The sequence below is a fragment of the Apodemus sylvaticus genome, chromosome 12, assembly GCF_947179515.1.
Source record: "Apodemus sylvaticus chromosome 12, mApoSyl1.1, whole genome shotgun sequence".
NCBI classification, from domain to species: Eukaryota; Metazoa; Chordata; class Mammalia; order Rodentia; family Muridae; genus Apodemus; species Apodemus sylvaticus.
The window spans coordinates 58,319,650-58,331,701 of record NC_067483.1 but is presented as its reverse complement, the minus strand read 5'-3'; the positions used below and the strand labels follow the sequence as shown (position 1 = coordinate 58,331,701).

General features: G+C 41.9%; 1 protein-coding gene across 1 annotated transcript in view; it reads left to right on the top strand.

Annotated features, from left to right (window-relative positions):
* The first annotated feature begins 1,913 nt into the window (after positions 1-1,913).
* The window catches only part of Hmcn1 (hemicentin 1), a 435,972-nt gene continuing 425,833 nt past the window's right edge, over positions 1,914-12,052 (top strand). The window contains exon 1 of the mRNA XM_052199882.1: positions 1,914-2,554. Coding sequence (XP_052055842.1) covers positions 2,287-2,554 — 268 coding nt within the window. The 5' untranslated portion in view covers positions 1,914-2,286. The remainder of the gene's footprint in view (positions 2,555-12,052) is intronic.

Here is a 12,052-nt window from a genome sequence, read left to right as displayed (position 1 = left end):
TAAAGACATGTTTATCAATCAAGAAGACATAATAATAACTGCATTTGGTTACAAATGTTCAAAATGCACAAAGCAAAAACTCGCAGAACTTCAAAAAGATCCACAGAGTCCTATATTTTAATATGATTCTCAATAACAGATCACAAGTGGGCAGGAATCACTAATGATATAGAAAACTTAATTAAGATTTAATTTAAGTTAAGGTGTGTTTAACACCATTAAACAAATCAGTTTGATATTTGTTGAATAGTCAGTTTACACAATAATACCCTTTTTTCCCCAAATGCATTTGGAACATATATAGGTCATTTAACCCGATTAGGTAACTGCCATGTTTCCTGTTATAAGTAAATGAAACAGAAGGCAGGAAGAAGGTATGTGTGGTGATGAAGGTCACAGCTATTAAGCCCCATTCAGGACTTAGCTCCCGACTGTCTGTCAAAGGCAGAACTCTCCCACCTCCCTGAGCACCTGGAATAGCTCAGGTCTCTATGACCTAGAATGAAATCCTTTTTAAATAAACAAAGGAATGGACTCCTCAAATAACATTCAACATTCTCTAAATACTACTTGGAAAGGAAACACGTTCTCTCCGTCTCCTCTCATGTTCCCACCCAGCCCAAATGGCCCGTGTGCTTCCTTTAAGTGACATGACTTATAGGTATCATAAAATCAAGTTCCACAGCTGGTGGGTCTGAAAGGGAAGACAGTTGGAGATTATAAAAGGCTGGTGGGAGCTGGCCCTTTCCCAGGCTGCCCTGATGCTGGAGGGTGGTCTCATACACTCTCAAACCCAGTTTAAAGCTGCCAGAATGCTCTACTTTGAATGCTTGCATCCAGATAATAACCCCCTTTCCAGGAAAAAAAAAAGTATTTATTAAAGGGGAATAAAGAGTGGTTAGCCCATGACTAACTTTCTTTGCTTACCTTCTGAAATCTGTTAATATGGCTATAATGCATAGAATGATTACGACTTGGAAGAACACTGTAATGTTTTCCACGGTAAAGTTTCCTTAAGTTTTGGCAAGAAAATGCCATTGAGGGGAACAAAGGTTCAGTGGATCTTTGCCTAAGACCTGACACATAGTTGTAGAAGAGGATATGTGAAATGGGAATATTATCGTATCACACCATGCTTCGCAGAGGATTTAGGCTGATCAGCAAAGTGAATCTTGATAATGAAATTACAACTCCCGCAGGTTTCTAATAGGAATTCAGTATGTCTCATTCTTTTTAAAAAACACCCCAGCCCCCCCCCCTTTCTATTGGACTGCAATGTTTTATTGATACCCAGCTTCCTTCTCCAATCCCACTGTATAGCTAGTGACTTTGTGATGTCTCTTACTTTCCTCCTATCTCCTTCTATTCTCCTTTGACTTTACAGCACCCCCCAAGCTCCCCCAACCCCCAGCCTCCTCTCAGCTAAACACCTCCCCAAGGAAGATCAAAGAACCATCCATCCTATAGCTGTAGCCCAGAGAAAAGAAAGCTCCAGCTCCCCCTTCTGGCTGGGGTGAATGGTGGGTTGGGGACATCTTAGCTTCTGCACTTGGGGTGGACTGGGGAATTCTGAGAGAAGTGTTGTCTGAAGCAGCGTTGCACACGTTAGGGAAAAAAAGGGGCAGTAATTCCCTTTGTGCTAGCTAAGGCGATGCCCTTGAATTTGGGAGTGGGCCACACATTCCTGAAAACCATTGTTTACCTTGGACTTTTGCACATTGGTTATAGCTCTGAAGGGAACCCGGGAGCACTTCCCCGGTACTGGAGCGACTTGGAACTCTCGGAGGGGAAAGTCGCCCTCCGGGGTGGGGTCTCCGGCAGAGGAGGGACGACCGCTGGCCAATCAGAAGGAGAGGTCGCGCCGGGCTTCGCCTTCGAGGGGCTAGCCGTGGAAAGTTGGGAGGCTCAGTCGCTGGCCTGGAGCGCGGCGGCTGCACTGCAGGCTCGCAGCGTCCCCCAGGGCATGGACCCGGAGCTCTGCCCGCGCTCGGCTACTCGCAGCTCCCTGCATGCGACCGCTACCGCCTAGAGCCCACGACCTACCCAGCCGGACAAAAGGCGCCGCATCCCTGCCCAGCCCAGCCCAGCTCCTGGAGGCAGCCAGGCTCTGGGCTGGTCCGCATCTCATTCTCCGCTCCAAACTTTGAGTTAGTTTAGAGACTGCAAAAACCTGATGAGGCACCAGAGAGGAAGTCCCCTGCCTGCTGTTGAGGAGTAAGCATAGTGCTTAGGAGCTCAGGGCAAAGAGAAAAGCAGCGAGCAAAACAAGAAAAGAAAAGAAAAAAAATGATTGCCCAGGAAGTGGTCCACACAGTATTCCTGGTGGCTCTTTTTCATTCTTCCCTAGCTGGAGATGGGACCCTGCAGTCGGAGAGCAGGGCTGAGGAGATTCCGGAGGGGGCGTCCACGTTGGCTTTTGTGTTTGATGTGACTGGCTCCATGTATGATGATTTAGTTCAGGTTATTGAAGGGGCTTCCAAAATTCTGGAGACGTCTTTGAAAAGACCTAAGAGACCTCTTTACAACTTTGCTTTGGTGCCCTTTCATGATCCAGGTAAGGGGAATACTTACTCTCTGTATTTGTTGTGATTCGTAATTCTATTATTTCTTAGGCTATGAATTTGTTTTATTGTCAGAAACTTTCAAAAGCATTTAAAAAAATATGCAGCGGAATATGGTAGTAACAAAGAATTGCTTACTGGCATCTGGGTTTGCTCTCAAAGCTCTTAGCTCAGCTAGGCTTAACCATGGAGTGAGTTGTTGGTTTGTTTAGGGAGAGATTAAACAGTGGTGCCCTGACCTGGAAATGTGGTCCTCTGAAGATCAGAACCAGGCTTTTGTAGCATCATTAGCAGCAAGCTCAGAGTTAACCGGCCTGCATTTCGAAGTTAAAGACTATTTCAATCGCTAAGGCAGCCACAGGACAGGAATGGGGTCTTCAGCAGCAGGGCACGGAGAGCAAGCACACTCTCGAGATAACCTCACATGGGAGAGAATCAGACCTGCTGCGGGACACATGAGCAAGTCTGTAAATAGCAACTAGGACTGGAACTGGAGGCATGAAAATGAAAGACAGAAGCCATTCATTCCTTAACTGAATCTATTCATCGCGGCAACGGGTCATCATTAGTTAGATTCACAGATGTGTGTAAACAGTATATCCGTGTCTGGTGGGGTACAAATGCTTGCAATTTGCTAGGTCTGTGCTCTTGAAAGGTAGTTGAAGAAAAATGACTTGATGCTGTGCCCTGAAGCTGTGGCTTTCTGCTGCTGCACTGTAACATGATCCTATTTACTCTTTTTCAGTTTCTTTTTCAAGTAGCACCTCTCTGTGAGGCTCCTCGGAGCCCTCATTGTCACCAAGGAGGGTAGCATTACAGGGGGAGCCCCGGGGCTTAGACTGTCTTGTGTCCACCTGAGTTTCATTAGGCAAGTAGCTGCTCAGTGGAAGAAATAAAACAGTGGTTTCTTAAGAGCCCTCCCCCACTGCTCTCCCACATTCCCCTTGCTTTTGAAATTCTCTCTTCACTAGACTTTGGCATAACCTCTTTCACAATGAGAGCATGTTGTTAAAGATCTCAGTTTTTTTCCCTTTCCTTGTGCATTTGCCAAGCATATTAAAGTCCTAATTATTGCTAGTTATTAAATGTGGTGTATTTCAGCTATTTAAAAAGATGCCCTTGGGATGCATTGAGAGGGAACTAGCATTTTTTGGAATTTTCAAGTTCTTCGATGACAACAATAAGCAATTCTTCTGTAATATATACGTGCACTTCCACACTGATCAGACATCATGTGCTTTACCGTTTGTATCAAGAGTTTGATGGTCATTTGCTGTGTTTACTGTCTCAGTGAGACACTTCAAATGTCATGATGTTTCAATTTATAAGATGCCACTTACGATGCAGTCCAAGGGTTTTGTTATTTTGGAATAGGCTAAACATTTTTCCTCAACAGGGATGAGTCTGAAGTTGGCTCAAATATAAAGTAAAAACTGATTTTGCTAATTTATAGCACAATTTGCTTGCCTCAAAAAATGATGACATTATATTACTGGAAAAAATATAAAGGAGGTTTCATCATAAACATCCATCATAAATAGATGGTGAACTACTATATTTTAGAGTGATGTGGAAATATTTTACAACAGATTGTATGGTGTGTGCTGCCTCCCAACTGGTATCCATTGAGAAAGTCTACAACCCATTGTAGTTGATTTTACTCTAGTTTAGCAACCAGAATTCAAAGTGGGGAAACTTGAAATGTTAATTACCAGTGACTAATTAAACTAGACCCCCTTTTCACTTAAGTTGTATTAGAAAATAATTAATAGTTTAAACTTTAATAAAATTGTGTTTATAACTCAGTGTACAAACTGATTATATTTCCTTTATGATTAAAAATAGAGAATGGGAAACAGCTTATATTATCCAAGTATATTTAAAATATTTTTGCAGATAGAGAAATAGAAGTTAAAACATGCAGTTGATATTTGACTTCAATTTCACCTTAATAGATTATTGCCATTGTGTGACTTTTCTGATTTCCTTTTCGTGTATGCCCGTGTGTTCATTGAGAGGTTTTGTTTCCTTTTCAGCTGATGATCAGGATGTAATGACAGGAAGGGCCTTGAATGGAGATTGACATCTTACTGACATTGGGGAAAAGTCGATTTCCCCTTTTGAAGTTCAGTTTCAATATTAGAGCGAAGGAACTGGATTTAACACGCCTAAGGACATTTCTGATTGTGATATTTTGTGACTGTTTTATGCATGACTTTTTGAGTAGTATCAAATGCACATTTATGGTTGAATAAATCAACCAATGTGGAAAGGAGTAGCATTTAGCGTTGAACTCAAGTGATCACACTAATGACCCGAGTGCTTGCTGTGTTGGCACCTGTCGTAGCCCTGTGTCGATCGATACATGGGATAATGGTGACAGTCTCAGGCTCCTGAATAGCTTTAGGTCTTAGGAGCAGGCCTACATGACAGTTCTGGGAAAGGTGTGTGGCTACAGGAGGTGGTAGTTTGAAAACATAGAGGCCACAGTGGAAGAAGGTTGATTCCATGGGCAGCGTGGTGACAAAGCCCATCAGAAGATGCTCATGCCGCGGAAAGTGAGACAGATCCAGTAGCACCGGCAGCACACGGGGAGGGAAGTGGCCACCCTGGCCTGCCTCAACTATCCTGATTATAATTAACTGTGTTGAAGGAGCCTTCTAACTCCCAAAGTCATGCTTCCTGTATTCCTTTTAGTTAACTAATTTTTGTTTTTGAGATATGGTCTTTTATGTAGCCCTGACTGGTCTGGAACTCACAATGTAGGCCAGGTGGGTTTTGAACTCATGGACTATCCTCCTGCTTCTGATTCTTGGTTTTGGGATTCTACGTGTGCACCATGACACCTGGCTACTGCATCAGTTTGTAGTAGCTTTGTTGAGATATACTTCCTTCATCATACAATGTACGGTTCTATCATGTATAATTATTATGCTCATAGATAAGTGACACCATCAGCACAGTTGGTTTTAAAATATTTTCCTGACCCCCAAAGAAGTCCTATACCATTTAGTTGTCAGTTTCCTATTTTTCTCCTAAGTAAACCACTAACACACTTTTCTGTCTCTCTGAGATTTCCTGTTCTGGCTCATACACTGTAGAGATTATTTATAATCATCTGCGGTCTTGTGTGACTAGATTCCTCAGGCCGACATAATTCTTTCACGGTTCATTCGTGTTGAAGCATGTATCAGTCAACAGTCCTCATTTCCTTAATATGATGAAATTATATTCCACCGCACACCACATTTTACTTATCCCGTGGTCCATGATAGAGATTTAGATATTCCCTACCCTTTTATTAGTAACTGTTATGAATATCTGCACAGACATTTCTGTGTAGACATGTTTTCATTTCTTCTGCATGTATATTTAGAAGTGAAATCTCTGGGTCATGGTAACTATATGTTTAATTGCTGAGGGGGTGGGCAAGCTACTGTTCAAAGCAGTTATGACATTTTATGTTCCCAATAGCATTATGTGAGATCCAGCGTCTCCATATCTTTATCCGCCTGTCATCAGTTATTAGACTATCTTTATTATTTCTGTTTTTAATGCTACTCAAATGTCATTCCTGTCTTCCTCTACACAACATGATGTACGGTTGTGTAGAGGCGAGCTGATGGTCTCCTCCACCTGTACTCCCTTTAACACATGGGACTCCCCTTTCTCTGGGAGGCAGAAAGAGTGAAAATGGACGCTGTGTTTTAATGAGTTGGACATCTCCTTCTCTCTGACAGTCATGGTTCACTCTCTGGAACATCCCATAGTGGTCTGTGTTGCTTGCTTACTTGCTACTGTTTGTCAGGCATTGCTTAATGCACTGAGGATCCAAAAGAAACTAAAACCAAAAGGAAGGCTCCTGCTATCATGGACCCTACATTCTCCAGAGGAAAGGGGAATACAGACAATAAAGGGAACAGTACACACACACACACACACACACACACACACACACACACACACACACACACCATACCACACAAGCATCCGATGCCTGTGATTGCTATGAAGGAAATGAAAGGCAGGAAAGGGGCATGAGAACTTGATGGTGTTAGAGTTTTAAGAATGGTGGCTGGAGACTGTGCAAAGAAGAGAAAGAAGAGATTCTATTTCAGCAAAGGCTTGAAGGAGGGAGCACTGAGCGTATCTTTTATAGGTAGATGAACAATTGAGCAAAATGTCCTGGTGACAAGACCATCTTGACGCATTTCAACAACAGTGAGACACCCGAGTATCTGACATGGCAAGAGACAGAGGGGAACTGGCAAATGTGGCCTGAAATAAGATAAGATGTGTTCAGGAAAAGGGCTCATAGCTCCCTGTGGCTGTGGTCTTCTTCTTATCTTCCTTCTCTTCCTCTTCTTCTTCCTCCTCTTCTTCTTCCTCCTCCTCTTTCTCCTCTTCCTTCTCCTCCTCCCCCTCCTTCTTCTTTTTAACTATGAATGATGTGGAGAGCTACTTTGGAGCTTTAGTTATTAATTTGTGTGTATGGGTGTTTTGTCTCCATGCATGTCTGTGTACCATGTGCATGTGGTACATGCTGAATGTAGAGGAGGGCATTGGATCCTCTGGAACTGGAGTTAGCGATGATTGTGAGCTGCCCTGTGAGTGTTGGGAATCAAAGCACGTCCTCTGGACTAGCAGCCGCTGTTCATAACCAGGAAGCCATCTTTCCACCTCAACTATAGAGTTCTAAATGGCTCAGTGACACGATCTGACATAAACATCTGCAGGATCATACATCTGGTGCTAGGTAGTAATGGGAAGCAGATGAAGAGTAGAGTGGACCCAATGGAAGACTGAATTCCTCAGGTGGAGTTGGTAGCTGTGGGTATTGATTAACATTTGGAGTGTGTGTATATTTTGAGTAGAAAACCAAGAAGACTTTGATTGTGTGCTGAATGTGAGGTACAAGGGGAGAAACAAGGTAGCATGGGTTGTGAGACTTGAGATAACAGGAGTGTGGTAGGGTTATATCCTGAGGTGGAGAACGGTGATTGGAGATAGAAAGGGTGGGAGGATGAGGCATCATGTATAATAAACTTGAGACATCTTCACATTTGCTTAGTAAGTAGAGAGAGAGGAAGGCATTTCTGTGTATGACGGAAGAGTTCGTGGGAGGCAGAATGAGAGATGCTAATTTAAGATGCAAAGTGACACATGACGATGCTGTTGCAGGCTGTCAGAATAGATAAAACTGCTAAGGGACTGATCAGACTTGGGGAAGAGAGAGCTCCGAAGACTCAGCCTGGACATGTAGGGATGCTTATTTAGAGAATAAATAATTCTCTAATGAATTCTAAATGAATGGAGCATTGGAGAGAAACTGGAATCAAAGGGACAGAAGAAGCTCTGGCAGAAGAAGGAGGCTGGTCAATTGAACTGAAGAGCCTGGACAGAGAGAATGCAAAGGATGGAAAAGAGGAATGGAGGATCTCTGTAACTGTATTTCTGTGTGCAGCTACTGGGGTGGTTGCCCTACTTGTGAGGCTGAATTTATTGTTTTCCAAATGCAAATGTCATGCAGCAGAATGAGCATCCATTTTGGAATGGGAAACGTATGTGGTTTTTTTCTTATTCATGTCATTTAATCAAATTGTTCGATAATCTTGACTAATCCTATTTTGCTATCTATAAAATTAATGCATTGTCATTATCAGACAATGATAAAGGTGAGGGACTTTAAAGAGATTGGAAACAGAAAGGATTTGGTTCATAAGCAGAAACATCTACATTGCATATTTCTTATATTTAAGAGTTTATTATTTTATTTTAATAAAACCCGTAAGCCCTTATTGGCTTAGTTCAGTTTGGTCAGATCTGCTCCATTCTGATACACTGAGTGTTTGAGACAGGTGAGTTCTTTGTTACATCATTTCCCTGTCTCCACACCTCTGCCTCCTCATAAAGAAACCTGCAAGGGACTATAGATGCTCCATTATAATCCTTTATATTTATTTATTCACTTAATAGTCAATATGTCTGTTACTGTTTATCAGTAACAGGTGTGCCAGGTATGTTGCTTCAAAGACAAACTTCAGAAGAGGTTAATGGTCTATGAGGAGGGGCGCAGGTATAGGCAGGTATTTTCTGCATACTCGGTAGTGGAAAAAAAAACCCACAAAGTTCTCCACTCTCATGAATTCAAGCAGGGTTGACTAGCAAAGATTTTCTGGGAGCAGTGTCATCTGGGCTGAAATCTGAGGAAAGTTCATGAATAAAAGCAGCTTAATCAGAATGTATTAGAGGTTTTGCATTTCACCATGAAAGCTCTTGGGAGCTGGAAGGGCTGCAAGGATTATCGTGGCACCACTGTGGTTTTCAACTTAGAACTTTATCTCTTGGCACAGCGGAGCAAGGGAGTCTTCAGCGCTGGGAGATGAGAGATGAGGCCATTTCTGCAATACATGGGAAGAAATCCTGGGGGCACCCGGAGGAGACCTGGGCACTGTAGAAAAGGATACATGTATGCACTATTAAGGAAGTCCAGTTGACTTGACTTTGTCTTACCAATACAGAAAAAATAAATATAACAACCCACTGAAATTAGCATGCAATATGAGAGAAGAGACATGATGCAATGCTTTCTCCAAGAGACAATGTCATTCCCAGGGTAGTGAGTCTTGATAGTAAGCTCTTCAGAGATTAACTTGTCTGCAATGAACAACAACCAGAAGTTCATGGGCCAGCAATGAAAGATAATCACAGAAACATATTTGAGCAGTGTCCAACCAAGTTCTAACTAGGACTCAATGTGTTAATTTATTTTGCACTTGAATAACCAGGATTCCACTGTGGTGATGGACTGTTTCTCCTTATAAATATGTAATGATGTCATTACACATTAGCACCATACAATTAACGGTCCTTGTTCTGCATGCACTCACTCCAAACAGCTTTCTGATAATATAACCTCATGTCATTCTTTACAGGGAGAGAATGCTGCGGTCAGACCGACACATACATCAGGTTCATTAGACAGTCATATTCCTCATCATTAACTCATATTTTGGCATTCCAGTTGTATACATCAGCCTCCCTTGTTTAAAATACTGTGACAATGTCATGCTCAAGTTTCTGAGTTTTTAAGTCCAAGAGCCAGATACTCGTCAATGATGGCAAATTTATCACAGTCCATGTTTCCCTGGTGGGACTGTTTGGGTGGCCTGTCTGTCTTCAGGTATCACTCCCAGTGTTTCTAGCTGTCAGTGTTAGCTGAATGTGCCAAGTAGCTGTTCTATCCACTTGAAACTTATACAGATGACACTTGAGACCATCGGAACAAGTGAGATCATCCAAGGCGAGTGTAGACTCAGAAAAGAAAGTGGATAGAACTGTGGAGTATGCAGACATTGAGGGGAACAGAAGAATCTCAGAGAGGATCCTGAAAAGGCAAGTCCATGGAAAACAGCAAGAACAAAGGGTAGAGGATTTAAGCAAGCTGTCAGCTCTATCATTTATAAGAGTAGTGAAGGTCAAGATCAAATAATAGTAAGGGAAAGTCTCATTGGACTTGTGGAGCCATAGGGCTGAGTGGTAACTAAGAAAATGGACCTACTACGGCCAAGGTGTTTCCTTTATGAGACATGAAACAATTGGTAGAAGAGGCTCTGGATTTTGATCCCCAGCTTAGAAGCTCAGCTCCTCTAAAGGATTACTATCTTTGTATTTAATATGATGTAATTTATAAGATTTATACATGGGCCAATTATAGTGGATGTCCAAAGTTTCTTGCACATAGTAAATTCTCAACAGAGACTAGGTATTGGCTCTTAGGGTTGTGTAAGAATGTTCTGATTTCAGACGGTAAGAAGGAAAGAACATTTAAGTCCTGTTTGAAAGTAATCCACGGGGTTGAAGAATATTGCGAGTGACACTAGAGAGACCAGAGGGCCTATGGAGGGGGGACTTAGAAGAAGCTGAAGAGATAGATTGCAAAGAGGAGTCAGTTCTTGGCAGGTAAAAACCTTTGGCTCAGTACAAAGAGAGAGCAGTGGGGCATGGACAGGCAGAGTTACAGACAAGTGGTACCCAAGGGTACAGGGTGTGGCAGCATGTCATGGAATCTTTTCTGTACACGTGTGTGTAAAATGGCAGTTCTTTATTTCACATGGCGCATGACTAAGGCTTATATGATCTCACACAATATGCCAGTTTTTTTTTAAATAAGTAGATTTTCTTCATAATTTCTCTTCACTGGTTTGTTTGTTTTCATATTTTGTTTTGAGAAATGTGTGAAATCAAGATGTGCCCAGGAAGGCAGAGCAAAATGTTTTCTAGAGAGATTGTAGCAAAATATTACTGACTGGATGACTTGAAAAACTGTAAATTTATTATCATGATTCTGGGGGCCGGAAGTCCAAAATTCCAAATCTAAGATGTTAGTTTTTTACTGTCATGATTCTGGAGGCTGGAAGTCCAAACTTCCAAATCTAAGGTGTTAGTGGGGTTGTTTCCTTCTGAAGGTTGTGGGAGAGAATCCGTGTCATGTTTTCTTTCTAACTTGTGGTGTCTGGCAATCCTACAGAGTCCTTAGCTTGTCAGTACATTAGCCAGACCTTGCCTTCATCTTCATGTATGTTCTTTCTGTGTGCTATATCAAATCCCACACTTCCCAGTTCCTTTTTTTTTCTTTTCATTTTTTGAGAGAGGACATTAATCATACAGGATTAGTGAACCATCATATTCAAGTATGAACTCATTTTACCCAGTTATATCTTCAATGATCCTATTTCCAAATACGGTCAAATTCTGAAGTGCCAAGGGGTAGAATTTTAACACATGCATTTTTGGAGGATACAATTCCACCTATAGCAGATTATCTGTCTCTTAACATTAAAACTCTAAAACTCTTCAGTGCTTTTTCTACAGACACTCGGGTTTGTTATTTAAGTTTCTTAAACAAATGTGTCAGAAGTTATTTTGGACTCTAGTCTGGGATCCCTTTTTGGATTTGAGCAGAGTCCTGATTGGCAACTGTGGAAAGAAACAGTAGGCACAAGATTGAAATGATTTTCATTAGGAAACCTGTGATTATTTTACCTGTAAAGCATGGCATTTAATAAACAGTCTTTTTGATCTTTTAAATATGATTTTGAAATATTTGTCTTAACTTCAAAATGGGGAAAGTTGTATAGGGGCTAGGCATTCTGGGAATTGTGTGTAGGCCTCAGAATATTTTGAGTTTGTATAAGCTCTGCTCCCTTTCTTAGAAACTTCAAACACAGTAATTAGGACTTTCCCCCACCCCCATCAGTACCACATTACGGAGAACTTTCTCTTAATACTGTTTTACAACAGGAGGGAGGAGTCCTTGATCTTTCAAGGCTGGAAGGGGCATTGCCAGTGAAAACGCTTCTCGGTGGCCCATAGCTACTCTTGTCAAGAACTGCAGGGAGAGGCTGGGAAGGTGAGCCTTTGGGTGACAGGGTAATCACAGACTTGGGGATGCTACCTACTCTTACGGTTGTTATCAAGTGGACGGACTA